The sequence below is a fragment of the Panthera onca genome, chromosome E3 (genome assembly GCF_046562875.1).
Source record: "Panthera onca isolate mPanOnc1 chromosome E3, mPanOnc1 haplotype 2, whole genome shotgun sequence".
Classification (NCBI taxonomy): Eukaryota; Metazoa; Chordata; class Mammalia; order Carnivora; family Felidae; genus Panthera; species Panthera onca.
Genome location: NC_138354.1, coordinates 38,286,722 through 38,312,727, shown reverse-complemented (window position 1 = coordinate 38,312,727; position 26,006 = coordinate 38,286,722). Strand labels below are relative to the sequence as shown.

The window sequence follows — 26,006 nt, the reverse complement described above, 5'->3', positions numbered from 1 at the left end:
CCCAGCTCAAGGTTAATAAGTCACCCTGATCTCACCCCCTCCATCACTCTATCCTTCTGCCTGGGCCCCCACTCACAGTGGTTGCAGGCTTCATCGATAACAATGGTAGCTACTACTTGTTGCACTCTTTCATCCCACCAAGCAGTGCCCTCTGCACTGAGGCTCACGCTGTCCCATAATAGGCATGAGGATCACCAATTTCACAGATAGGGAAACTAAGGCTCAGAGAGATGCGGCTTGGCTAACCTAAGGTCAAGGGCCGGAGTTTGGGGTTTGCTGCCATTCACCCATCCTGGTTCCTATGGTCTCTCCTCCAGCTACAGCGTAGGTCATAGGGCTCACTTCTTTATGTTGTTGTCTTCTATTATTTACTTTCAGCTCCTTGAATAAATTACAGGCTCTGGAAAGACAGGAACTGTGCCTAAGCACAGTGGTGTAAAACGCTGAATCTAGCATGTATTCATTGAAGTCATTTAAGCACCTATGTTGTGCAGGACACCCTTCTTGCAGTGTGCTTGTGTGTGAATGAGTGAGCTGTGTCCCCTCTGGATACTGATAGGTAAGGGGTCCCCACCAGACTGAGAGATTTCCTTGAAGACATGGATAGGCATACCTAGCCCAATGCACAATGTAGGCCCTCGATAAATGTTGATGAATAAACACATCCTAGGAGCTTAATAAGCATCTGTTGAATGAATGGGAACCTCGGAGATGTTCAATAAATGTTTACTGTTGAAAGTTTAAGGGACCAGATTCAGCCCCCCAAATATATCTTTCAGCAATTATCCTAGCTCAGACTACTATAACAAAATAACATAGATGGAGTAGCTTGAACAACACACATTATTTCCAACAGTTCTGGAGGCTGAAGTCCAAGATCAAAGTGCTGGCAGATTCAGTTCCTGGTGAGGACACTCTTCCTGGCTTGCAGATGGCTGCCTTCTTGCTGTAAGTTGGGGAACTTCTGGTTTAGTACTAGCAGGGGTGACAGTCCATAACACAGGAGAGGGGAACAGGTAGCAAAGGATGGTTGCTCAGAACAAGGACTCTTAGAGGGAGGAAGCCCAGGGTGATAGGAGGGGGGGGAGGGCATCCCCTCTTACCCACCTTTCACTAAGAAGGAGGAAGCCAAGCTTGGTGTGACTGCTATAGCAGGTGCTGCCTCCTGGAAAAGCACCACCCCCCACAAAAAATCCTTTCAGAGCCTGGCACTCTCAGATGTCCTGCACCCCCACCCCATAACTTTTCTGATGCTCCAGGGAGATAGTGCGTTATAACACAAGCTTTAAATTTTTTTTTTTTCAACGTTTTTTATTTATTTTTGGGACAGAGAGAGACAGAGCATGAACGGGGGAGGGGCAGAGAGAGAGGGAGACACAGAATCGGAAACAGGCTCCAGGCTCCGAGCCATCAGCCCAGAGCCTGACGCGGGGCTCGAACTCACGGACCGCGAGATCGTGACCTGGCTGAAGTCGGACGCTTAACCGACTGCGCCACCCAGGCGCCCCATAACACAAGCTTTAGAATCAGCTCAGCTGAGACTGCAATCTGGACCATGTCTCTCACTAGCTTCTAAGACCTTGGCCCAGTTACTTCTCTGTGCCTCAGTTTCCTTCTCTATAAAATGGGAATAATAATAGGACACACCCTCAGGGTTACAGTGAATATAATAAAAGTGAGCCATCCAGTACAGAGAAAAAAACTTGTCTGGCTGAGAACTGGGGGTTTCTGGGTCGGGTCAGCCCCACCCATATTATATAGTTCTTCACTCTTGTGGGATTTGCAAAAGCCAAATTTAGGGGGTTATTGGCAGCTAAAGGGACTCCATCTGGGTCCTGCAATTGTGGACACTAGGTAGTGATGGCTAATATATGTTAAGAATGTACCTCATTTAATTTCCAAAACAACCTTAGAAAGGAGCAAGGTGGGAAATCCCAGCTCAGAGTTCCAACTGCGAGCAACCTGCTTGTCCATGAAAACTAGTGTGCGTAGAAAAACATTGAGAAAGGCCCTCCCAGGGTGAAGGTTTCTTATGGTCAAGTGCCCCTCAAGGTGCAGAGGTCATTGGACTTACCTGGTCACTGGATTCAGGTCCTACTGGATTGTAAGACCCCTGAGGGCAAGGACAGCTGAGGTGGTCACTCTTGTCTTCACTCTCGCCCCGCCCCGCATCCTCCCCCTCCCTTCGAGGTCGAACAACACTTTGCCCCGGGATGCAAGGCCGCCCTGCGGGCAGCATAGTCGCGATCCCCGGCGCGCCGGGAGGGGGCGCTCTGCGGCCCTCAGCCTCCACCCCTCCCCACGCACCCGCTGATCCGCGGACCGCGAGAGTCGGCCCTTAACAGCCCCCTCCCGAAAGGTGCTAGGTCCCAAAGCTGGCCTGCCCCCAGGCCCATCTGCCAGCTAATGTTTAACCCGGTCTCACTCCACATTATCCACACGAGGGAAATCGGGGTGGGGTGGGGTGGGGGCAGAGGAGGTCACCTCCAAATCGCCACTCTTCGGCCTACAGGCCTTTCATGTATTACCCAACAGTTCATGAGCACCTACTCTGTGTCTATTCACATAAATCGTGAGTACCTATTATGTGTCCATTTATGCAACCGTCATAAGCATCAACTGTGTATCCATTTGCCTAAAATATAATAAGCATCTACCATGTGTCCATGCAAAAGTTTAAGAGCACCAGCTGTGTCCCTTTACGCAACAGTCATGAGCACCTACTATATGTACATTCGCTTAATATATAATGAGCACCTACCCTATGACCATCCGTGCAACACATCTTGAGCACCTACTAGGTGCCAAGCTCTGTACCAAGAGCTGAGGATGTTGCGTGATCAAGACCCACCGGCCTCGGGCTGTGGCGGGGGACAGCAGTATCGAATACACGAACGAAGGCTTAATGACACCCGGAGTTGGATGCCTCACCTATAGAGGATGCTTTTCGTCTCTTGGGATCCTCAAGGCCAACTGTGAAGCGGCAAGGCTGGCCAATAGCAGGAGGACTGTTTTTGAACCAAGATTTGCCACCTGACAGCAGAGCAGCAGGAAGATAACTGGGCGGGGGCTCCAGAGTGGCCCAAACAAGACACATTCAGGAACTCAGAGCCTGGGTTCAACATCAAGAGGGAGAAACAGCTTAGGCGGGTGCGGGTGCCGGGCTTTCGCACTCGCCGGCATCCACTCCCACCGCGCGTCCTAACCGCGGGCGCCGCGCTGGACGCGGAAGGTCCCAGAGCGAGCAAGGACCCCCGCGGCGCTCAGGCTGGGGATGCAGGTTGTCCCAAATGCTGGGACCAAGACTGGGGCCGAGCGGAAGCCAGGACTGTTCCCGGCCCGACCTCGTCCTAATTCTACCGCCTGGGAAACTGAGGCCGAGGGCAAGGCGGGGACCAGCCCGGCAAGGGACGGGAGGGAGGGGCTCATCCTGGCCTCGAACCCTGGCTTGCGCCTCCCCGAATCCGAAGCCGGGGCCTCTGCCTGCCCGGCGCTGCCCGCGCGTTCCTGGAACTGGGCTGGGCGGAGAAATCAGGGCCTGCGGAGAGGCATTCCTGCCGCCCTCCCCGCCGCCCGTGGCCGCGGGGGGCCTGGCCAAGGTGACCCCGCGGGAGGGAGGCTAGGGGCCCCCGCCCCCTCGGCCGCAGCGACCTCCTCCATCTTCCCGGTCTTCGGGGCTTTTCCTCTGGGCCCGCACGCCCTCCCTCCGGCCATCAGCGCGCCCGCCCCCTCCCCGGGCTTCCCCGAGGGCGGGACATCCCTCCCACCCCCACCCCCCCCCGCCCCGCGCCACCCCCAGGCCACCTCCGGGCTGTGTCCCAGCGCTGCCCTCGGGCCGGGGGCGGGGCTGCGGGGGGGGGGGGGAATGACTCGGGGATGGGGCCGAGGAGGACGCGCGTCGCTCGGCCGCGGCCCGCCGCCCCCTCCCTCCCGGTGCCCGCTCCCCGCGGCCCCGCCGCCCTACCTCCCCTCCCCCGGCCCAGCGCCGGCTCCCGTCCGCCCCCTCCCCCCGACGCGCACGCCCCGCCTGGCAGCTGGCGCCCCGGGCCTGGGGCCGCGGCGGCGAAAGGGGTTTGCTGGGAGGGCGGGCGCGAGGGAACCAGCGGGGGAGGGAGGAGGGAGCGAGGCCGCCCCCCGCGCCCCTCCTCCTCCCCCCTCCTCCGCGGCTCGCCGGGCCCTCCTCCCCGCCGCCTCCCTCCTCCCTCCTCCCTCCCTCTCTAAGACATCCCCGCACGGCCCGGCCGCCGCGGCCACCTTCCCTGCCCGAGCTGCAGATGTGGCGGAGCGGCCGGGCGCCGGGCGGCCGTGCCAGGGGAGCCCGCGCCGCGTGAGCCTCGCGCCCCGGCCCCCGCCCGCCCCGGCCCCTCCCCCGCTCGCTCCCCCGCCGCCCCCAGACCGCCGGAGCCCGCAGCCGGGAGCCCGACCGCCCCCGCCGCCGAGGTAGGAAGCCCCACGGCGTCGCGCGGTGGGGATGGGACTGGGCGGGGGGGCTGGGCTGTCGCGCGGGGGCTGCGGGGGGCTGCGGGACCCGAGGGTCGCCTCCTCCTCCCGCGTCGGCGCCTCGCCCCGGGCCATTGTGAGCCCTCGCCGGGGCCCCTGCGCTCGCTCCCTCGCTCCCTCGCTCGCGCGCTCCCTCCCTCGCCGGCTCCCCGGCCCCGTCCCTCCGTCTCTCCGTCTTTCTCCTCCCTCCCTCCCTCCCTCCGTCCGGAGGCCGGGCCGAGCCTCGGCCGGGCCCGGGGCGGGAGCAAACTTCGGCGGGGAAGTTGGGCGGCCGCGGTGGGGGCGCGCTGCGGGGTGAGAGGGGGCCCCCGGAGCCTGGGCACGAAGTTGTCTGGGGCAGCCGGGCAGCCGCCCCTTCCCACGGCTGCGCTGGGGCTGTTTCTAGGACGGGGTTTGAAAGGTGTCTCCTCCCTTGTCCCGGAAAGTCTCCCCCCTGCTGCCCCTGGCCAGCCCTGGCCCTTCCTGGGGGGGCAGGGGAAGGAAGGCGTCCCTGGGGGTCAGGACAGGGGGTACTGCCGCGTCAGGACTGGGACACTGCAGTCCTGTATGGCACTTTTTCATCCACCGCCGCCCGGGGGGGAAGCAGAAGAGCCTGGCAAAGTGATGAGGGCAGGGGTATCCAGCCGGCCTGAAGGAGGGTCTGAAGGGAGTGGGGGAGGGGTGAGGCAGGTGCATCCCGAGGGAGGGAGATGCCGGCACCCTGCTTCCCCGCAGGCCCCCTGGAGTGGGGCTGGAATCCAAGCTGGCACCTGGAGCCCCTGGCACTCTGCCCTGGCCAGTCGGGTACTCAGGCCACAGCAGGGCAGCATGCCGCCTGTCCTCGGGTCCAGGATGGCCCGCCTGGCCTGGCCACCCCCAGGCGGTGATGGTTGCAGGGATCCTGGCCCTGCCCTGGGGCTTGGGAAGCGGGAAGAGATCCTGGGAGGAGCCCTGGGCCCCCGGCCATCACAGCCTGGGATCTTGGCTCTGAAGGGAACGCTTGACACCGAGGGGGCAGCCAGGGAAGCCCAGGACCTGGCCAAGGCCTGGGCTCTCGTCGTGGCTCTTGGTTTAGGCCAGGGACAGGGGCCGAGCTGTGGTCTTTAGAGGCAGCCATCCTGAGGGTCTCACACGCCTGGTCCTGGCATCCTGGAGGAAAGGTGGGGCTTCACTGAAGCTAGAAAGCAGCTAGGAGACATTCTGCGCCCCCCCCCCCCCCGCCCGGCCTTCCTCAGCTCCCAAACGCAGGGAAGGGGAGACTGGCCCCTCAAGTCTGCCCACCCACCCAGCCCTCTCCAAGCCCTACTCCTTGTGCCACAGTGCCACAGCTGTTCCAGCCCAACCCATACATCCCTCCATCCCTCCCCGTGACCTCGGAGCCTTCCCCCTCTGCTCCTCCTTCTCCCCTCTGGGTCTGGGTTGGGCCTCCCAGCTGGCCCTGGCCCACTCTGGGGGAGGGGCTGCACCTGGGGAGCCCTTCCCAGGACACCCCTCTCCAAGCTCCAGCCCAGCCCATTTTACGACCCCCCACCAGAGCTCTATTTGGCCCTCTCTGCAACCAGCCAAGCAGAGGCAGATGCCAGGGGGTCGGGGCACAGTTTATGGGGGTTGGGGACCCCTTGGAAGCAGCCCTGTTTTCCTTAGCTCCTTACCCTCCCCCTCCTTTCCGGAGCTGCCATTAGCGCTGACCCTCTGACCCCTAGTGCCTGCCCGCCCTTCCCTGTCTGTGACCTTTGACCTTTGGTGTTAAATCCCTCCAGCTGGGGCTCTTCGGCCCCTGGGTGACCCTGGCCCAGGTCCCCTGGGGGGCCTCTCCCTGCTTGTGGCTCTCTAAACAGGGACACCTGCCAGTCCCTCCCTCACTGATGGGGAGGGGGTGCCCCAGAAAGCCAGACAGTGAGTCACCCCACTCCCAGGCACCACTGCTTTTGGAGTCAGTGGCTTTGGGGGATTCGCTGGAGCCAGGCCACAGCCTGGAGGATGAGTGGGAAAAGCCCCTGGCCTGGGAATCTGATGTCCTGGATTTGAGTTTTGGCCAGGCCACCAACTCCCTGGGGTCCTTGGGCCGGCTCCTCCCCTTTCTGGGTCTCAGTTTCCTCATCTGCAAAACCAAGAAAGAGGTCAGACAAGGTGAGCTTCCCGAGCTGGAGTCCCTGAGAAGACTTGGTGGGGGGGGGGGCGGGGACTGAGAAGGGGGGATCAGGCCAACAAAAGCCAACTCTCAATTATCCGTGGGTGGAGCCAGTATGAATAACTGGATGCCACAGACATCCAAAAACCTCATTTCAAACAATCGTGTGAACCGCGTCCCCCCAAAGCTTTTGTTGTTTCTCAAAAGCCAGCTGCAAACGGGTAGCCACAGCAATGCTTTCAGCCTGGGCTCCCCTTGCTGGGAGTGCCCTTGGAGGGCACACTGGCCCGCAGGAAGACAGAGCTCTGCCAGGGCCCCTCCTCGGGGCCTGTTGGGGAGCCTAGACCCCTCTCAGCCACACCTTGCGGCCCCCACTCTCCTCTCCCCTCCTTCCCTGGCCTGGCCTTGGCCCCAGGCGGTGGGAGTGTCTTCTGCCACCTAATCCTCCCAGGGTCTGAACCGCGGTATAGAAGGAAGAATGTGTTTTCCTGACTACATTTTCCCATGTGCATTTTCAGCTACCCTGACTTGCCTGGAATCCGAATTTCCCACTTGGGCGAGGGGGTGGGGACGGGGTGCCGGGGGACGGGGTGCCGGGGGCCGGGGTGCCGGGCAGAGTTTGGGGCAATCCCAGGATGAGGGAGGGTGGCGACAGCTGTGGCTGGGGGACCAGATGTTGGGGCCGGGGCCTGCAGTTAAGCTCTTTGGGAGGCATTTGGGGTGGGGCCCTGGTGCTGGGAGGCACATTGGGGTTTGAGGGGACAAGATGGCTGCCCTCGCCTCTCCTCTGCCGCACCGGATGCCTCTCCAGGTTGCGTCCCAGGGGGAGACTGTGGAGGCCCCTCACCCGAGTGGGGAACTGGGCTTGCAGTGGAGAGGCCCTGGGCCGGGTGGAATAGGGGCCCTGCTTTTTCCGAGGCTGCCGAGAAGCCTCCCTCTATTCAGGATTATTGTTCAACCCCTTCCTCCATTCGGGGTTATTATTGTCATTTTATATTTCACACAGATGACTGAGGCCAGAGGGTGACCCGTGGAAGGTGCCAGGTGGTCCCCCCACCTTAACCCAGAGGTGGGGAGTGTTCCTGGCGGCTGAGGGGGCACCTAAGGGCCAGCCAGAAAGATGCAGATCCTACGTGCCTGGTTGCTTCCCTTGTGAAAGGGTCATAGAAATGGGCGGCCCGGACATATGTCTGGGATTTCACTTCTCTGAGATGGGACACATAGCCTTTCCCCAGCCTGACACCTAGCCTGGGTGTGGGGGACCACAGCTTTTGCAAGGCCCTTGGGACACATCTGTCCCAGTGGCTCCTAAGGTGGCCGCCTCAGCATCACCCTGGTGAATTCTGATTCAGGTGGAGCTAGGGGCAGGGACTCAGCATTTTCAACGTCTCCTAGGATCTCTAGTGCTCTGCTGACTGGCTGGGGTTGAAGCTTTGATGCCAGAACAGGAAAGGATGTGCTGCTAAGGGTTCCTATGTAAGGCCTCAGCCTAGAAAAGTCCCAGGTTTCTCTTTGGGTTCCAACTCCGCCCTCGAAACCCCTGCTGTCGCTGCAACTAATAAAAATATGCCTGCTTCGGTCCCTGGGGAGGTGAGGGTGGGATTGGTGAAGTGGATGGGGGATAGAACTTCACAGGGGGAACAACTCCCTGAAAAAATCAGCACAGTGCCTCCAGTGGCCCAGCGAACTTTGCAGGTGTTGACGTCTGTCACCTGAAATTGCATTAATCTTGTGAGGAGGATCCTGTGCTATTTCACAAACGAAGGGACTGAGCTTAGGATGGACAAGGGCCAGCGGGCCTCTGGGCCCGAGTTCCCAGGTCTGCCATGGCTGGGGGAGGGCTATCTTGTGGCCGGTTTCCCAGCCTGAGATGAGAGGGGACCCTGCTCTTGAGGGGAGCCGAAGCCGGCCCCAGCAGCTGTGGACAATGGGCCCCAAGACTCCACCCTTTCCCGGGCACCCTTCTGGCCTTAGCTGCAGACCGCTCTACGGGGGAGGTGAGGTCTGGCCCAGGTCCATAGGGGTCCCCGGCCCTTCTTCCCATTCCAGCTCTGGTGCTATGGGACCCTCCCAGGGTGGGGTCCTCCAAACAGCTGGTCCCGGGGGAGCCTCAGAGGCCTGACCTCCCATCCTGGCTAGGATGCTTCTCTCTAAGCTCCCTCAGGCTAGGCAGGGCGGAAGCTTTGGCTCTGGGCATCTTGAGGGGGGGAGCTCTGGCCTTCTGCTCCTTCTCCCCCTCCCAGATGGGATGGAAGGTTCTGGTTAACTGGTGGTCAGGCTGGGAGGAGCCTGGGGGGCACAGGGATGTGAAGTGATTCCAGTGTTGGGGTGGGGGGAGGACTTCCCATCTGCTCCAGATGCCCCTGGTGGGGGATGGGCTGATGGCCTGAGAATCTTCCAGTGGGGGTGAGGGGAGAGGCAGGGGCTTCCTCAGGCCCTTTGTCTTCAATGCCTGGGAAGCCAGGTAGTACTCGCCACGGGGAGGGCCCCACTATGGAGCATGTGACATGTGTGTGCACACGTACTCCCGCCTTGGCAGATGGCTGTCTGGGGAGGGGACTGACCCGGCCCCTGGCCCCCTCCTCCAGTCATGGCCAAGGGCGGGTGGGAGGCTACAGAGGCCCCAGGAGACTGCTGAGCTGCCTGAGTCAGCCCTGGGAAAACAATCCTGCCCAGCTGACAGGAGGGTCTTGTCTCCTTTGCACAAATGCACTCACAGGCTAGTGCCCCGCTGGGACCCTGGGAGTGAGGAGGCTGCCGGTGGGGGCTGGGTGTGTGTGGGGGGGGACTGAAACTCAGAGATTTGAGGGCTTGGCCTGGGGTCACTTGGGGTCAGGGAGGGACAGAGGGGGACTAGAGCCTAAGACCGTCAGGCCCTGGCCCCTGACATGCCGGTTCAACCAGGGAATCCCCTCAGCTCCACTCCTGTCCACCCCCACCCCCATCCCCTGCAGGGGCATGAGGGCATGACGTGGGGGCAGCTGCGTCTGGAGGAAGCCTCTCTCCCTCCCTTCTCCCCATCGTCCATCTGGGTCTGGCTGGCAAGTCCCAGCCTGCCTGAGCCATTTCTCCCCTGGGCTACTGCCTCCTGCATCCAGAGCCCCCCAACCCCCATCCCCACACTTGCGGGCTGACTGCCCCTGAGCTGTGATGTCCTCCTCCCCCTAGGCTGTGGGGCCCTCCATTGTCCTGTCTGTTCTAAAGTCCCCCCCACCCCCAGTTCTCTCTGCCTGCCAGCCCCACCCTCTTTCAGGCCAGGCCCCCGGCACCACCTCAGGATACCTAGTGGTCACCCTGCATGGTCCTAGGAGCGGACATGGGCTCAAAGGAGGCCAGGCCCGGCAGGCCCCTACTCAGTGGATGTTTCCCTTTGGGTTTGAAGACCTCCCCCAGCTTCTGGACTTGCTCGGCTGCCCAGAGTGAACAAGTGGGGGGGGGGGGGCGGGGGCGGCGGTGGCAGGGAGGAAGGAGGGGGGAGGAGTCCAGAGTTCAGTGCAGGGCCCCTGCTGGGCCTGCTCAAAGGCAGCTCTGGGGTGGGTTCTATGCGGGCACCGGGTGGAAGTGGCAGCAGAGAAGCTGGGGGAGCTAGGCCCTTCCAGTCATCCCAGCTGAACCAGGGCCCTGCTGGTACCCCGTCCTTGTCCAGGTCTGCTCCCGGGTCCTTTGTCCTGGACAGGGAGGAGGGACCCTCTGTGTCAAGGCCCAGGCCCTGCCCCTCTCCTTGACCTTGGGCCAGCCACTTCCTTCTTTGAACCTCAGCCCCTCCATACGTACCCACCTCACCTGGCTGGTGGGCACCACAAATGGAGTCATTCATTCAGCAGACGGTCACTGAGTGCCAGGTGTTCAGGAAAAGCAGAGGGCAGGTGTGTTGGTGCTGTTCAGGGAGTGCTTAGGGTGCTGGGGCTCCAGTTCACTTTAGGCCAGCCCTCTCCCTTCCTGGGTGGGGAAACCGAGGCTCAGAGCCTTGCCCACATCAGAGTGGGGCAGGCCTGTTTTCTGGCTCTGCAGCCCCAGCACTTTGTATCCCCGCCCCGTTCCCGATGGTGGAAGGAGTGAGCTCGGTGTGGGGGCCGTGGGAAGAAGTACAGTGGTCTGTCTGTTCCATGAGGCCGTCACCTGCTCTAGGACTCCCTTCGTGGAATGAGGCTCTGAATGACAGGTGCAGGGGTAAGTGCCTGGGGCCAAAGGTCGGGGGGCAGCGCATATGACACTCTGTGTGTGGGCCAGGCACCCAAGATGTGCTCAAGCACCGTTCACATTGGGGCATCTGAGTGGCTCAGTCAGTTGAGCATCCGACTTCAGCACAGGTCATGTTCTCATGGTTCGTAAGTTCAAGCCCCCTCTATCAGTGAGGAGCCTGCTTGGGATTCTGTCTCTCTTTCTCTGCCCCTTCCCCAACTCACGCTCGCTCGCTCTCGCTCTCGCTCTCTCTCTCTCTCTCTCTCAAAATAAATAAACTTAAAAAAAAAAAAAGCTGGTGACATTGTGGCATTAGTGAGGACTTGGACCCCAGATGAATGTGGCAGGCAGCACAGGGCCGCTGCAGGGCTGGAACGTTTCCCTCAGCAGCCTGGGGACAGAAGTAGGTCCTCTGCTCAGCTGTCAGGCACCTGGAAGAACAGCCCATGTACAGCTGCAAGAGTCTGAGGTTGGCCAGGGTGAATCAGGAAAGACTTGCTGCAGGAAGGGGCAGGAGGGGGCGGGTAGCTGGAGGAGAATATGCGAATGTGGAAGGTTGTCACCAGAACCTGGCACCCAAGAGGTAAGCAAGCATCGAGCTCGTGGGAGAAAGGGAATCCTGAAAAAGGAGGTGCTGCAGGGAAGAGCCTGGGGACAGGAGCCTCTGGGCTGGAAAGAGGGCACTTTCTGTGTGGAACACTCCGTGGCTCCCCGGTGTCCTCCAGGTCCTGGCCCAGCCTCCCTCTTGGGCCCCCACTTCTGGGTGAGGCAGGTTTGCTGAAGGTCAGCCGGTGCCACCCCCCAGGCCTCTGCAGCATTGGGCCCAGAAAGCGTGTGGGCTTTGGGGCCTGGAAGTGAACCCCAAGATGTGCTCCTTATAAGCTCTGTGACCTCAGCAGATGACTGAAGCTCTCAAAGCCTCCACCTCCCTCTCTGGGAAATGGGAAGGGTAACAGCCAAATTGCAGGGCCGGGAGGGTGTATGGAGATGGTGAGCGGGCGGCAGACTGGCCTGTCTGGCTCTCAGAACAAGTTAGAGGGCCCCTGGGTGGCTCCGTTTGTTGGGCGCCCGACTTTGGCCCGGGGCGTGATCTCACGGTTCATGAGATTGAGCCCTGTGTCGGGCTCTGCTGACAGCTCAGAGCCTGGAGCCTGCTTTGGATTCTGTGGCACTCTTTTTCTCTCTTTCTCTCTCTCTGTCGCTCCCCTGCTTGTGTTCACTCGCGCTCTCAGAAATAAATGAATAAACTTAAAAACAAAACAAGTTAGGATGTGACGCTCCGTCTGCCCCAGCACTTCGCCCCACATCCCCTCTTCTCGGGGAGCAGCCCACCCCAAGCCTGCCCCCACTGAGGTCGGGGCGCCCTTCATCCTCGCTCACCTGTGGGCCCCCAGAACTGAGTTGGGTGGAGGGCCTGGTGTTGGAATGCGTAACTGAGCGATGGGGTAAATGAGGCGGAGGGAGGGAAGGGCCAAAGTCCAGCTCGCCTTGCCCGCCTCTGCCCGTAGCTGGCAGGTGCTGTTCAGTGGACCTGGTGCTCATCCCAGGGTAGCGGGAGGGATGGGCCGTGGGCAGGAGCCCCCCCGCCCCCCCCAGACTCAGGAGGTACTCACTGGGTTGTCTTGCAGCCAGACTCAGTTGGGGAAGTGCAGGGTTTCCTTCCCTTTGGGGACTGGGCCTCATCCCCGCTGCTCCTCCTCACTCCTGGGTCCCAGCCCCTGACGCTGGTCCCATGCTATGTCCTGTGTGTACGGTGTTAGAGCACAGGTGTGACACGCATGCATATGCCTGTATGTCCGGGTGCACTGGGTGCCCGTCCATGTCCTATGGGACACTGCCCGTTGCCTTTCCTGGCCCCAGAGGGTTCTGGCGGGGTGCCCAGCCCTGCCTGTCCACCATGAGTGGCAGTGCTGCCTAGCAGGGCCTGGCCTGCTCCTGCCTAGGCCTCAAAGGGTGTGTGTCCCTGTCTGGCTCCCCCAGCCCCATGCCAGCCCCTCCCAGGGATTTGGGCAGCCTGGGCCCAGCCCTTCCCTTCCCAACCCCGGGGGCGGGTGTGGGGGCTGCTTGGCGGGCTCGCCCCTGGCTGAGGCCCAGGTGCAGGCAGTGCTCATAGCCCCAGGCACCCCCCCCCCCCTTACCCCACAAGCTGGGCAGACAGGAAAATACCAGACATAGTTGTGCAAAGGTGGCTGCAGGCGGGCGGGCAGTAGGGGGTGGAGGCTGTGAGATGGGGGCCTAGAAGCCACTAGGCCTGGGGGGCCTGTGTGCCAGGCTGGCTCTCGCAGCTGGGCAGGCCAGCACATCTGTGTGAGTGTGCACATGTGGGCCGGGCCCGTGTGGGAGTTGCTCCTCCCTAACCCCCCAGCCTGGTGGCACTGGGGAAGGAAGTGCATCTCCTGGGAAGCCAGGACTGGTGAGGGGCGTTGCGGGTGGGGGAGCCAGCTGTGAGCCTTCCAGCTTCAGCACTGCCTGAACTATCTGGGTGAGCTTGGCAGGCCAAGTGATTGCATGGGGCACCCCCAGCCCAGAGCCAGGAACAAGAATCTTCAGGGCTACTGGTTGCTGGCACCTCCCGTGTACCAAGTGCTGGGCCAGGCTCTCCCTGCGGGGCGTCCTGAGTCCCCACCTTCCCTAGTGAGCTGGGCACCTTATACTGTACCTATGTTTCCGCCCAAGGCTCAGAGGGGGCAGCAGGGACCCATCTGAGGCCCCACAGCAGGGGTGGGAGCTCAGGGGACCGGGACCAGCTAGCCTGGCTCTGGGTAGCACTATCTAAACATGCCGGAGTGGAGGATCCTGGCACATGCTCCTGTTCAGGTGCTGCCCAGCTGAGGGCTTTCTTGAGGCCCCCAGAGCTGAGGGCAGAGACCTCATCCCTGGCAGGGTCACTTGGGGCATTTGCACTCCCACCTGGGTGGGGTCTGCCTACCCGGGGGGAATCTGGGGGGGGGGGGTGATGGAGGGGGCTGGCTGAGGGCCCATCTTGGGTGGGGGAGGGGCCTGCCTGCTGAGTGAGGTTCCCAGGGAGGGCAACCCCCTTGCTCTTCCAGGAAGTACTGCCTGCCCTGGCCCCTCTCCGGGGGGCCTGCTGCTAGAGGCCTCAGGATAAGCCCCTCCCCTGGGTCCCGGGAGGAGGCCTGCTCCTTCCTGGACCGCACACCGCCTCTCCAGGGCCTCCCTCTGTCTCTGATGCAGTCAGGCTCTGGAAGGTGGCTAGGGTCAGCTGTGGCCACTCCACAGCACAGCAGAGGCCTGAAGCTTTCTGAGAGGCACAAGCTTGTTTAGTTGCACCGTAAAATGAAGGCCATGTGGGCCCAGGTGAGAGTGAGACTCTGGTGTCTCTGGGTACAGCGGGGATGATCATGATCCCCACTCAGCTGTCCTCACAGCTCCAGACCAGCCAAAGCCTGGAGGTTTCAGCGATGGTGACAGTTCATTCACCAAGTCTGATCAAGTACCTACTATGTGCCCAGCACTGTTTTAACTGATGATTATTACATAATAATGGGAGACATTAAGAAATTATAGGATGTGTGCATCATTACCCAAAACCCAGTGAGGGGTGTCTTATTACTATTACTGTCATCCCATTTCAGAGGTGGGGACAATGAAGCTCAGATGGGGAAGTGTCTTGCCCTAAGACACATGGGCAGGAAGTAGCAGAGCCAAGTTGGAGACCCAGGTGGTCTGACCCATACTTGGAGCGTGCTCTGCTGCCTGGCCAGGAAGGGGGGTGCTGAGACATGGGCTCTGCCCCTGCCCCCAGCCCCTGCTGCTGGGCTGCCAGGAGGGTGGAGCTCTTGGCCGGAGCAGGGAGGGAGCCGGAGCAGTTCCCAGGAATGTGGGGCCGTTTGCTTTGGCAGCATATCTGCCCTCAGCTCTCCAAGCCTCCCTGTGCACCACCCCCCCACCAGAGTTGGCCCCTCCAACGCCCACCCACTGCTGCTGCCCCTCCTAGGCTCTGTACCTAGCTCCCACAAACCCCTGGGCAGGGAGGGTGTGCCCAGCTGGAGCACCTTTGCCTTCCCCCCGCCTCCCCTCCCCCAGTGAGCACAGGAGGGGCCAGTAGTGAACATGGGCTTCTGGACTTACCTGGGCCAGAAAGCCAGTCCTTCCACCGACAAGCTGTGTGACCTTGGACAGGTCACTTAATCTGAGTTTCAGTTTTTGTATCCGTAAAATAGAGATGACCAGCACCTGCTTTAACAGGTGCTGGCTTTTTGCCTAACCACCAACAGCTGGCTGTTGGTCCTGTTGTAATGTAATATTCGCTCATGGCTTGCAGTGGGCTCGCTTCCCCCTCCAGCCCTCAGTTTCCCCATTTATGAGAACAGCATGTTGATAGTGATGACCCAGTCACCGAACACCAGGGAACCCATGGAGCAAGTGGCGGGGGGAGGGGGGGGGAGGGGACTTACTTCCCCTTTTCATGAGATATCAAGAAAGCCACTGGACTTTTGAGAGGTGCATCTTGGGCCCTTGTCCCTAAACTCTAGCTAGATGGGCATGGTTGACCAAAGGGCAGTTTCAGGACTGCCTTGGGAATAAGGGGTAACTCTTACATGGCCCCAGGCTGCTGTGGCGTGCTTAGGGAGAGCCCCCATCGTACAGAGAGTTCTGACCTCTCTCTGGCTTCGGCAAGGAGCCCCTGAGAGCTTCTCAGGGTGGGTATGCCTAGCTATCCCCTCCACCCACACAGGCACCCCTCCAAGCTCCCGGCCAACCAGCCGCCCTCCTCCAAGGAGGGAAGGAGGGGCTTTAACCACAGCAGAGTCCAGCCCACTCCCGTGAGCCTGGTGAGCTCGAGCCTCAGTTTCCCCATGGTCGTCGTGGGCATCTACTCCCAGTAGGGGTTTTAGAGGGTTCCAAGAATCCACGGACAGCCGGTGCCTGACACATGGTAGGTGTTGGACGGATGTTGACCGCCCCCCACCCCCAACCAGCGTGCGTCCCACCCCAGGCCACAGCTCCCTGGTGGAGTCCGTTTCCCACTCCCCCACCCCCGCCCCCCGCGCTCGCCCCGCCCGCCGCGGGTGGGCTCGGCCGCCAGGTAGGCCGGGCCGGGCGGGGGCGCTCGCCTGGCGCTGCAGCTGGGGGCAGTCTGCGCGCGGCGGCCGGCGGGCGCACAATAGCGGCCATTGTCTGGGCCGGGCCGGCGGGGCGGGCGCGGCGGGCGGGCGGGGGCCGGGCCCCGGGGGGTCCCGCGCGGCCCACCCTCGGGGTGACCCCCGCCCCGCGGGGAGGCCGGCCGGGGTCCCGCGCCCGCCCCGCCGCCCCGGTGGTCCCCGCGCCGCCCCGCTTCCTCCAGCTCCCTGGGCTCTAATTAGTTCCTTGCGCAGCTGGAGCAGCGGCGCGGCGCCCGGCAGCGCGACCACCTCGGCGCCGCCTCTCTGCCCGCCCGCCCGCGGGGAGGGGGTCGCTCCCGGCAGCCCGGACGCCGCGTCGCTGCCCCGCTGTTGCGGGCTCCGGGCTCCGCCACTGGTTCCGAAACTCGCCTGCTCCCCCCGAGCCGGGCACGTCACCCCTCGGAGCGTCCCTGGCCGCCTCTGGGAAACGGGTCGGGGGCCCGCTTCCCCAGCCCACCTGGTTGTCCAGAGCGTCGAATCGGGTGCTGGCGTGGCTGGCCTCCGGAGGTGATCACGGCCCCAGCCCCCAGGGTTCCAGGCCATGCCGACCGCCTCAGAATCCCGGGAGCGTGCCACCCTGGCTCTCACCTTCCCCACTCCACGCAGCCCCGGAACAAAGAGCAGAGCCCCAGTTTAGAAATGGCCCCGGCAAGCTGGGGGTGGGACGTGGCAGGGGACACCTTGAGGCTGATCAAGGTCAGGACGGAAGACCGGTCATGGGGGTCTTCCCCTTGGTGTGGGACCACCTTTCGGAGGAAAATTCTGGGTGGGGCCAGCCTGGGGCTGCTGGGTGTGCTGGGAAGTGTGGGCTTTTGGGGTGGCTTTTCGCTCCTTCCCCAGGAGTGGGGGGCTGGGCTTCTGGGCTGGGTTCTGGCTTCCATCCAGATGAACCCCTGCCTCCCTGGGCAGAACCCAGTGGCAGGAAGTGTGTGTGTGTGTGTGTGTGTGTGTGTGTGTGTGTGTGCGCGCGCGCGCGCACGCGTGCACGCAGGAGGTGGTTCTCTGGGGACTGAGCCAGATTAAGGGGGCTGCTGGAGTCCCCACTCCCACCTTGGGTGCTGTGCCTGCCCGGCTGTGGGAAACAGGCTCCTCTAAGGGCCCTCCCCAGTTCTAGGTTGAGGCAGTGACTCCCGCAGGTATTCAGAACAAGGTGACCCACAGGTTAGGGCCCCTCCCTGGACCCCTTCTGGCCTGGGGCAGAAGCCAGTAGGGCAGATGCCAAAGGATGTTACCTGGGCAGGGTTACCAATGGAAGTGTCAGTTTGAGTTCCCAGTTTCCAAACCATCCTGCCCTCATGGTCCCCTTCTCCAGAAGGTCCAGTTGGTGGTGGGGGATGGAGACAGAGGCTGTGGGGAGGCCTGTGGCCCTAGGCCAGCTGAAGGACCAGGCCACCAGCCCTTCCTGGCTCCTGAATTCTTAATCAGCATAAATATTTACTTCCTTCCTCCCCTTCCAGGCTCCCAGCACAGAGGAGCTTCAGGGAGGTTGGACTGGGCCTGTGTCTAAAAATAAACAGGTGGAGGGACAGGCAGACACACAGACAGACATAACTGGGGGAGGGGGGTCAGGCAGAGGGCAGCTCCCTGTCCAGCCAGAGGGACAGTGGAAGGGGCCCAGATCCATCCATCACTGTCACTCACCCACCTGCCCACTTTGGGTCTGGGACTCCTAAAGGACAGGGTGGCAGCCTGATGCCAGCCCTGCTTGCATCACTGGGAGTCCCTGGCCCTACGTGGCCTGGGGGGCAAATCCAGACAGATCTGACTGCTCCCACCTGATGCAGTTTAACTGGGACAAGTCAAGTCACAGATGGGGCCTCACCACCAAGTGCAGCTGCCCTTCCGTGAGCTCTGCTATCAGCCATGTGCTGGTGGGGTCTTGGGATGTCCTAGAAGCAGAGGGTCCTAATCGAGGGAGGGGGCTGCCTTGTTCCCTGTGTGTTTGGAGGGTCTTGGCAGACGTGGAGCATGTCAGTGCAGACACATGAAAACAGAGAAAACTGTTTTAAGTTGCTGAGGTGCCTGGCCTGGAAAAAGGATGAGTGGGGACGTGGGGGCTGCCCTCCTCCTTCCTGCTGCATCAAGCAGGTCTGCACATGTGTGGGCCACTCCGATTCCCAGGCAGAGACTGACAGACACTGAAATATACGGTCATTTACCATGTGGTGGTTACAGGGATGTCCTGTGTTGAATTATGCAAACGTGGATTTGGTGAATGATGTAGAGTGTCTCACAGTGTTAGCTTGTTCAGCAGATAGATTTTCAGGGTGTGATCCTCTCAATGAACAAATGCAAGGAAACACTTTTGGCCGCATGCGAAAGGTTGCCCCTGGAAAAAGGTTGAATTTGGAATAGAGAGTTGATCTTGCTCTCCTGTCATTTGTACGTGAAGAAAATGACACCATTGAGAATTTCTAAGGAAGTACTGAAAATAACAGCATGAGAACTTACAATAAAAGATCATCGCCACTGAAAAAGTGTGTGTGTGTATAAATATATATATATATGTATACATATATATATATATATATATATATATATATATATATATATGTAATTATTATTAATCACCAGCGCTGGTCCACTTCCCTCCAAACCCTGTCCCTGACTAGCCTGCCTGGATCACAGTCCCCAGCTGCCCCCTGGTGGCGGCCCAGAGCCCTCTGGGTCCCAGGCCCATGGGCACCTCTCTGGACCTCACCTGGGAGGCAAGGCCACCTGTCTGCACCCCCATCCTTTGGGCCAGGTTTTGCAGCTTGCCCGAGACACTCTCAGCCTCCTTCCCTTGCAGGTGGTCACAGCTGCCTGGGCCCAGCACAGTGGGCCCTTGGCAACTGGTAGCTAAGGGACCACTCCCGGCTGCCTTGGAAGATACTTGTTGCTCTTCTGGTCTGTTTCTGGGTCTTCAGGCTCAAACCGGGCATGTGATCCCGAGCACTTTTCCCTCGGTCAGAAATAACCTTTGGGACATGGCTGGCCATTTCCAGGGAGATCTGGCCTGGAACCTGGTAGTTCTGCCACTTTCTAGCTCTGTGACCTGAGGCAGTGTCTCTAAAACTCAGTTTCATGGCTGAATGGACTCTCTGAGCTTTGCCTCCAGAAAAGACCTGAGGGCAGCAGACATGGAAGCTCTCCTCCTGCCCCCTGGACCAGAGCCACTCAGAGGGCCTCCCTTCCCGGGGAGATGGCCTCCACACTGCGGGACATCCATGCTCCGTCCCCTGTGGGCTTCAACGGGTGCAGCCTGAGGAGAAGCCTGAGGTCACAGTCTCACAGCACAGCTCCTGTCCTCTCCCAGGTTCCTGCCTGAAAACCAGCTTGGGATCCCCCCGCTGCCTGCAGCCACCTCCTACCCAGCCCCCATCACCATGCACTCCTTGGACGAGCCGCTCGACTTGAAGCTGAGCATCACCAAGCTCCGGGCGGCGAGAGAAAAGCGTGAGAGGGCGCTGAGTGCAGTCCGGCACCGAGCTCTGCACAGGGAGCTCGGCCTGGTGGACGACAGCCCCACCCCAGGCTCTCCAGGCTCCCCACCCTCAGGTACAGCACCCTCGGTAGGCAGGGAGGTCTCGGGTCCCAGTGAAGCCGTGGCAGTGGGAAGAATATCTAGGGTGTGTCCACCAGGATGTCCACAGCCCCTAGCAGCTTTCAGCCTAGAGCTCTGTCCATTTATCCTTAGCAGTTTGTCTCTGGAAGTGACATTGTCCCCAGGGGGAGGCAAATGACCTGCCCAGTTCATGAAGCTGGCACAGCAGAGCCAGGATTCAAACTAGGCCTCCGGGAGGACACAGAGGGGCCGGTAAGGGGGGGGGGGGCGGGGGGGGGCGGGGCAGGGGATTCACAAGTAGTGACAAGGCCCCCGTGACCCAACTCCTGGGCTCTGAGGTCAGGTCAGTAGAGATTGGGGACCGAGCCCAGCAAGATCGTCTCAGGGGGTGCTTGGGGCTCAGGACTCCCACTCTGCCTCCACTGAACCCTGAAAACCCGACCTACACATGTGAGCTGTAAGGCTCTGGAGGCATCCTGGCCCCAACGCCTGGTGTTCCAGAAGGGAGCAGTGAATCAGGAAGGGGCCCAGGAAAAGTCCGAAAGGTCCCTACCTACCAGTATGACAGGAAGCCAGGGGTCTGGCCTCAAGTTCCTGTTCAATGGGTACTTTCCACTCTTTATCTTGACTGATGTCTGAACTCTCATGGTGATGCGGGCCACATTGGTCAGGTGCGCAGCCTGCTGCTAGATGCGTGGGGTCCCAGGGTGGTCCAGGGGTGTGAGGGTGGCATCTGCTTCCAGGATCGTGGTGGGAGACTCACAGGACCCTCAGCCCCAGCACCTCTCTGAACAGTGTTTCTCTCTTAGGCTTCCTGCTGAACCCCAAGTTCCCCGAGAAGGTAGAGGGGCGCTTTTCGGCTGCCCCTCTGGTGGACCTCAGCTTGTCACCGCCATCTGGCCTGGATTCCCCCAATGGCAGCAGCTCGCTGTCCCCTGAGCGCCAGGGCAATGGGGACCTGCCTGCAGTGCCCACCGCCCCGGTGAGGAGGGCATAAGGGCTCTGGAAAGAGGTGTATTGGTTTCCTGGAAGGGACCACAAACTGGGTGGTTTAGAGCAATGTAAATGTATTATTCTGTCACAGTTGTGGAAACTAAAGTCTGAAATCGAGATCTCGACAGGGCTGTGCTCCCTCCCAAGGCTCTGGCAAGAATCCTTCCTCGCTTCTTTCCAGCTTCTCTTGGCTCCCGGCGTTCCCTGCCTTGTAGCTGTGTCACTCCAATCTCTGCCTCTGGTGTCACCTTGCCTTCTTCCCTCTGTTGTGTCTCTGTGTTCAAATCCCCCTTTCTCTTATGAAGACATCAGTCACTGGATTTAGTGCCCCCCAATCCAGTATGACCTTGACTGCATCTGCAAAGACACTATTTCCAACTAAGGTCTCACACCCAAGGTACAGGGGGTTGGGACTGGGACATGTCCTCGTGGGGGACACAACCCGCCACAGGAGACAGGGGTGGTGGGGACCTGCTGGCCCAGCAGGGCGCACTGACCAGCTCTGTCTCTCCCCTCTCCCCCTAGGACTTCCAGCCGCTGCGCTATCTGGATGGCGTCCCCAGTTCGTTCCAGTTCTTCCTGCCTCTGGGCTCCGGGGGGGCCCTGCACCTGCCTGCTTCCTCCTTCCTCACCCCCCCCAAGGACAAGTGCCTCTCACCAGAGCTACCCCTGCCCAAGCAGCTGGTGTGTCGCTGGGCCAAGGTGAGTGGGGGGGTGGCCAGGAAGACCGGGGTCAGCGTGCACAGCCGCGCGGAGACTCAGAACCTTCCCCGGCCCCGCAGTGTAACCAGCTCTTCGAGCTCCTGCAGGACCTGGTGGATCACGTCAACGACTACCACGTCAAGCCTGAGAAGGACGCAGGGTACTGCTGTCACTGGGAGGGCTGTGCCCGCCATGGCCGCGGCTTCAACGCCAGGTGAGGGAGGGCGAGAGGGGGGCCGGGGGAGAGGGGCTCCGGAGTCCCGCGAACTGAGTCGAGGTCCCCGCCCGCACCGTGCCCTCCCTGGAGCAGGTACAAGATGCTCATCCACATCCGCACGCACACCAACGAGAAGCCACACCGCTGCCCCACCTGCAGCAAGAGCTTCTCGCGCCTGGAGAACCTGAAGATCCACAACCGGTCGCACACGGGTGAGTGGCTGGGCTGGAGGGCTGGCCCCCGGGGCAGTCAAGGGGTGAGGGACGCATCTCACTGTGCAGTTGTCGCTTTGCGAGTGCCACTTCTGGGCGAAGCCTCTCCTGCGGGTCCCCTCTGCATCCGCCCTTGGGGCACAGACACATCTCCAGGCACTGCACTCAGCACCATTGTTTGTGAGGCTTTGTGAGGCTTTGTGAGGCGGCGTGTGCCTCCTCCTGGCTCTGCCCAAGCACACGGTGGGGCCAGGCTGGTGACACGCCCACATACCTGACTTTAAATTTCCCAACCACCAAAAAAACCCATCCTCATTGCCGCATTACAGAAAGTACAAAGGAAAAACGAATTGCAATGACGTATCTTCTCAAACCCGATATATTAAAAGACTGTCAATGAGACATTAGATTTTGTACGAAGTCTGTGGAATCACAATCTGGTGTGTATTCCCTCCCCCCCCACCCCGTGTGTTTTACGCTCACAGCACAGCTCGGTTGGGGCCGGCCACACTGCAAAGGCTCAGAGCCTAGAAGTGGCTCCCCGACCGACGTTTAGTAAATGTGGAGGCGTTTTCCGGAGCCAGAGCCGGAACACAGCCCGGAGAGCTGTCCTGCAGCACTCACGGTGGGCCACGTCCCAGCAGGGTCTTCCTGGAAGTGTGGAAGCAAATGTGTGGTCCTGCCGGTGGAGGTGGTCGCTGTCACCCACAATTTGAAGCACAGGACCGAGGCTGAGGGCATACCACCAGGCCACAGGCAGGGCTGGGGTGTGACCAGGGACCAGGCCGGCTGCTCAGCGCCTGTGCCCTGCTGCCCCCAGCCGGGAAGAGATCTCGTGCCAGGTGCCAGGGACGCCACTGCCCACGTCAGAGAGTCCCCACTCTCCGGGAGCTCTCTGGGGCCGGGGGGAGGGGGGGGGAGTGCGGAGGCTGGGCTGGGGAGGGGCCCCTCACGCCGGCACTGCCCTGCAGGTGAGAAGCCCTACGTGTGTCCCTACGAGGGCTGCAACAAGCGCTACTCCAACTCGAGCGACCGCTTCAAGCATACGCGCACCCACTACGTGGACAAGCCCTACTACTGCAAGATGCCTGGCTGCCACAAGCGCTACACGGACCCCAGCTCGCTGCGCAAGCACATCAAGGCCCATGGCCACTTCGTGTCTCATGAGCAGCAAGAGCTCCTGCAATTGCGCCCGCCCCCCAAGCCACCGCTGCCCACCCCCGATGGCGGCCCCTATGTCAGCGGAGCCCAGATCATCATCCCCAACCCTGCTGCCCTTTTTGGAGGCCCCGGCCTGCCTGGCCTGCCCCTGCCCCTGGCCCCCGGCCCCCTTGACCTCAGCGCCCTGGCGTGTGGCAACAGCGGGGGCGGTGGGGGTGCAGGGGGCATGGGCCCCGGGCTGCCGGGCCCCGTCTTGCCCCTCAATCTGGCCAAGAACCCGCTGCTGCCCTCACCCTTTGGGGCTGGTGGACTGGGCCTGCCTGTGGTCTCCCTCCTCGCTGGCTCCGCTGGCGGCAAGGCTGAGGGGGAGAAGGGGCGCATGGCAGTGCCAGCCAGGTCTCTGGGCGTGGAGGGCCGCAAGACACCCCTCGAGAGGACTGAGAACAGCCGCTCCCGGCCGAGCCCTGACGGACTCCCCCTGCTGCCGGGCACTGTGCTGGACCTGTCCACGGGCGTCAGCTCGGCGGCCAGCAGCCCAGAGGCACTCGCTCCGGGCTGGGTGGTCATCCCTCCAGGCTCTGTGCTGCTCAAGCCGGCTGTGGTGAACTGAACCCGCCTGGTGGACAGCTACCTGCGGCCCAGCTAGGAGCTCCCGGCCCCCTGCCCCCGACGAACGGAAACTCTTCTGCGAAATAGCAATAATGTCCTCCTGCCCCTGGGGCCTGGTTGGCTGTGTCCCCCTGGCAGACCCAGCCCCAGACAAGCTGGGCAGCAAGGATGGTGCTAGAAGGTCACTGGTGGTGTCCCAGGCTCTGGAGGGGGAGCTGGTCCTGCTAGCCAGGGAGAGCTGTGCTCCTGGGTGCTGAGGCCTCGCTCACCTCCAGCCCACCCCCTGCCCTCTCCTTCACCTAGTCCTCGGATGCCCTGGCCCTCCACCATCCTCCCTCATCCAGTCACCAGCCTGGGTAGGTCACCTGCCCCCTCCCTGCCATGACCACCTGCCAGCCATGTTCCCGTCCTGCCTAGCCTCTCTGGGCCCCTGCTCTGGGGGCTTCTTGGACCCCTTTCCCTCTGGCCCACCCTCCAGAGGGAGAGCAAGACAGACGCAGGCAAAGCCACAGGAAAAAGCCACCTTATCCCTATGACAAGGCGCCTCCAAACTCCGAGAGGGAGGCCCGCTCTGCCAGCTGCCCCTCACCACTAGCCTGTCCGGAAAGAGCCAGCATGGAGGGTCAGCCCCTTGTCCAGGCTGCACACTCTCCAAAGTGAGGGGCCCATTGACCACTCACCTGCCCCTTCACTACTGGGCCTTCTCCCTCTCCTTTCAGGGAGCCCTGGGGATGTGGGGAGCAAAGCCCTAAGCTAGGAAGAGAGATGCCAGGACCTTGGGCCCTTGCTTGGCTCAGGGGGCAAGTGGGAACAGGATTGGCCCAGGGCAGTGCCACTCCGCACAAGGGACCACGGAAGCTTGCAGGGTGTCAGGAGATGGGAGGCTGGCTGGGGACAACCCCAGGATAGGACACAGCCCCAATTCTGGGGGTGCCAAGTCACAGCCAGCACACAGGAGGGGTAGGGCTCCAGGCCAGTGCTGGGCATGGGACCTTTCCAGAGGCCATGGACAGAAAGCCCCGGGCTTGGGGTGGTAAAGCGAACCGGGATGGCCATGGGAGGGCCCCAACTCTGTGCCTGGGGAGGGGAAGCTGGAGGAAGGTGCCTGGATTTAAAACATGGCTGTTTCCTTTGGCTTTGGCTCCTCCCAACTGAGCCTCTGTCCTAGAGGTACCCCCCCCCCCCCCCGACCCCCACTTTCACTGGCATGGGCCAGAATAAGCTAAGGATGCTGGTGCTCCATATGCCCTACAGACCACAGCCTGATCCTAGCAGGCCTTGGGGCCACAGCACATACGCTTTCCCCACCCTGAGCCCCTGCTGTTCCTCCCTGGAGGTGGCCTGGTGCCACCTGGGAGGTGCTGGCCTGGCAGTCAGGACTTCTGGCTCCAAGGCCTGCCCGGTCCTTGGCCACATGACCAAGCACTCCATTCCCCTGCTGTAGGACTGGGAGCTGCAGGCCAGCAGCGGGGTGGTTAGCAAGCCTGCAGACCCCACCCTTTCCTGGACTGCCCTTCTGTCCTAGAGGGGTCACCCTGACCCGGCCTGCCCTGACAGGGCCTCGCAGTGCTGGCTCTGCCCCTTGAAGGGGCTGTGAGCAAAGCAGGAGGGAGCTGGTCTCCTTTCTTTGGGCCCCACCCAGGACCCAGGCCTTAAATCCCCAGTTGGGGGTGAGGGGTTTGAGACTCAAGCCCAGGGAGCAGAGGAACAGGGCACTGGAAGGTGACATTAGCTCAGCATGTGACTCGGTGATAGACCAGGCTCGAAAGGGCTGGTGTACGTGTTGTTGTTGTGGGTTTGTTGTTGCACATTCCAGGATATCAGTATTTTAACAGGTTCTAAGTGCCTTTCTATCGTAGCTTATGTTTTTCCTCCTCTTGGCTCCATTGCTGTTAGCATAGAGTTTAAAAAAAAAAAAAAAAAGAGATAAGCTAATGACTATAACAATATATTCCTCCATGTGAGAGGAAGTTTATAAAGAAACAATAAAATTGAGTTGCAAAGACAGTTTCTGTTTTGCCACGAGCTGAGCCACCCTGCTTGGGAACCATCCTGTGCCTGGTTTGGGTCACCCACCCCCAGAACGCAGCACCCAGAAGCCCTGTTCTGGGGCTTCCTTCCCACCCTTTGGGTGCCTCGGGGAGGGAGCGGCCAGAGGGGGCAGGTGCTGAGGGAGCAGAGATGGAAGATTCTAGATGACGCAGGACCTCGTCCTACCACCACCTGCTGTGACCCTGATAAGAGCCTTAGTTCTGGGAAGACACAACTCGTCCATTGAGAGTCTGGCAAAGGCTTCTCTCTCTCCCTGTACTGGGAGCATTCTACCCAGATTCCAGAGATGCTAGAGTCAAACCCAGCTCAGGGAGAGGTTGCCTGTGACTGAGCCATGGGCCTGGGGCTCTGGACCCGGTGGGAAGGGCAAGGGCAGGCCTGAGGGCAGGGATGCTCATCGCAGGAGGGGCCTGGCACTGGAGCTGTGAGGGCAGGAGTGGCCGTGTCCAGTACGTGACAGCTCAGCAGGCAGGGCAGGGCTGGGCTGGCTTCTTGCCAACCTCACCCACCCCAGCCCTGTGGGGTGTCAAAGGCATGTTAACAGGGATGCGGTACTACTGGCTTCCCCCCTCCCCGCTGGCAGGAAGAGCAGTCT

At 61.1% G+C, this 26,006-nt stretch overlaps 1 protein-coding gene and 1 long non-coding RNA gene across 7 annotated transcripts; one reads left to right on the top strand and one right to left on the bottom strand.

The window, feature by feature from the left end:
- Positions 1-710: 710 nt before the first annotated feature.
- LOC144614777 (uncharacterized) lies at positions 711-3,355 on the bottom strand. 4 transcript variants are annotated; one of them, XR_014136363.1, is made up of 3 exons: positions 2,075-3,355; positions 1,108-1,165; positions 711-975 (listed from the first exon to the last, which is right to left on the bottom strand). It is a non-coding gene; the product is annotated as an uncharacterized LOC144614777 (long non-coding RNA). The 4 variants fall into 4 exon arrangements; XR_013552921.2 differs by having other exon boundaries at positions 711-1,165; positions 2,075-2,113; positions 2,762-3,355; XR_013552920.2 differs by having other exon boundaries at positions 711-1,165.
- GLIS2 (GLIS family zinc finger 2) lies at positions 3,257-25,366 on the top strand. Of its 3 annotated transcripts, none has more exons than XM_078440137.2 (8): positions 3,257-4,440; positions 19,217-19,458; positions 20,275-20,447; positions 20,984-21,160; positions 21,241-21,374; positions 21,471-21,589; positions 22,234-22,431; positions 22,561-25,366. In XM_078440137.2, exons 1-8 carry the CDS (start codon positions 3,275-3,277, stop codon positions 23,358-23,360), a joined length of 3,009 nt encoding a protein of 1,002 aa, XP_078296263.2. In that variant the 5' UTR covers positions 3,257-3,274; the 3' UTR covers positions 23,361-25,366. The 3 variants fall into 3 exon arrangements, with proteins under 3 accessions (XP_078296263.2, XP_078296264.1, XP_078296266.1); XM_078440140.2 differs by lacking the exon at positions 3,257-4,440 and adding an exon at positions 15,612-15,692; XM_078440138.2 differs by lacking the exon at positions 22,234-22,431 and having other exon boundaries at positions 3,790-4,440.
- Positions 25,367-26,006: the final 640 nt, after the last annotated feature.

What these genes read in the sequence shown, in the direction of transcription:
- GLIS2 (XM_078440137.2), top strand. Translation starts at nt 3,275, where the DNA reads ATGCAGGTTGTCCCAAATGCTGGGACCAAGACTGGGGCCGAGCGGAAG. An exon ending in CGACCGCCCCCGCCGCCGAG is followed by an intron (nt 4,441 to 19,216) that starts GTAGGAAGCCCC and finishes GTCCTCTCCCAG; the next exon opens with GTTCCTGCCTGAAAACCAGC. An exon ending in CTGCAGTGCCCACCGCCCCG is followed by an intron (nt 20,448 to 20,983) that starts GTGAGGAGGGCA and finishes CTCTCCCCCTAG; the next exon opens with GACTTCCAGCCGCTGCGCTA.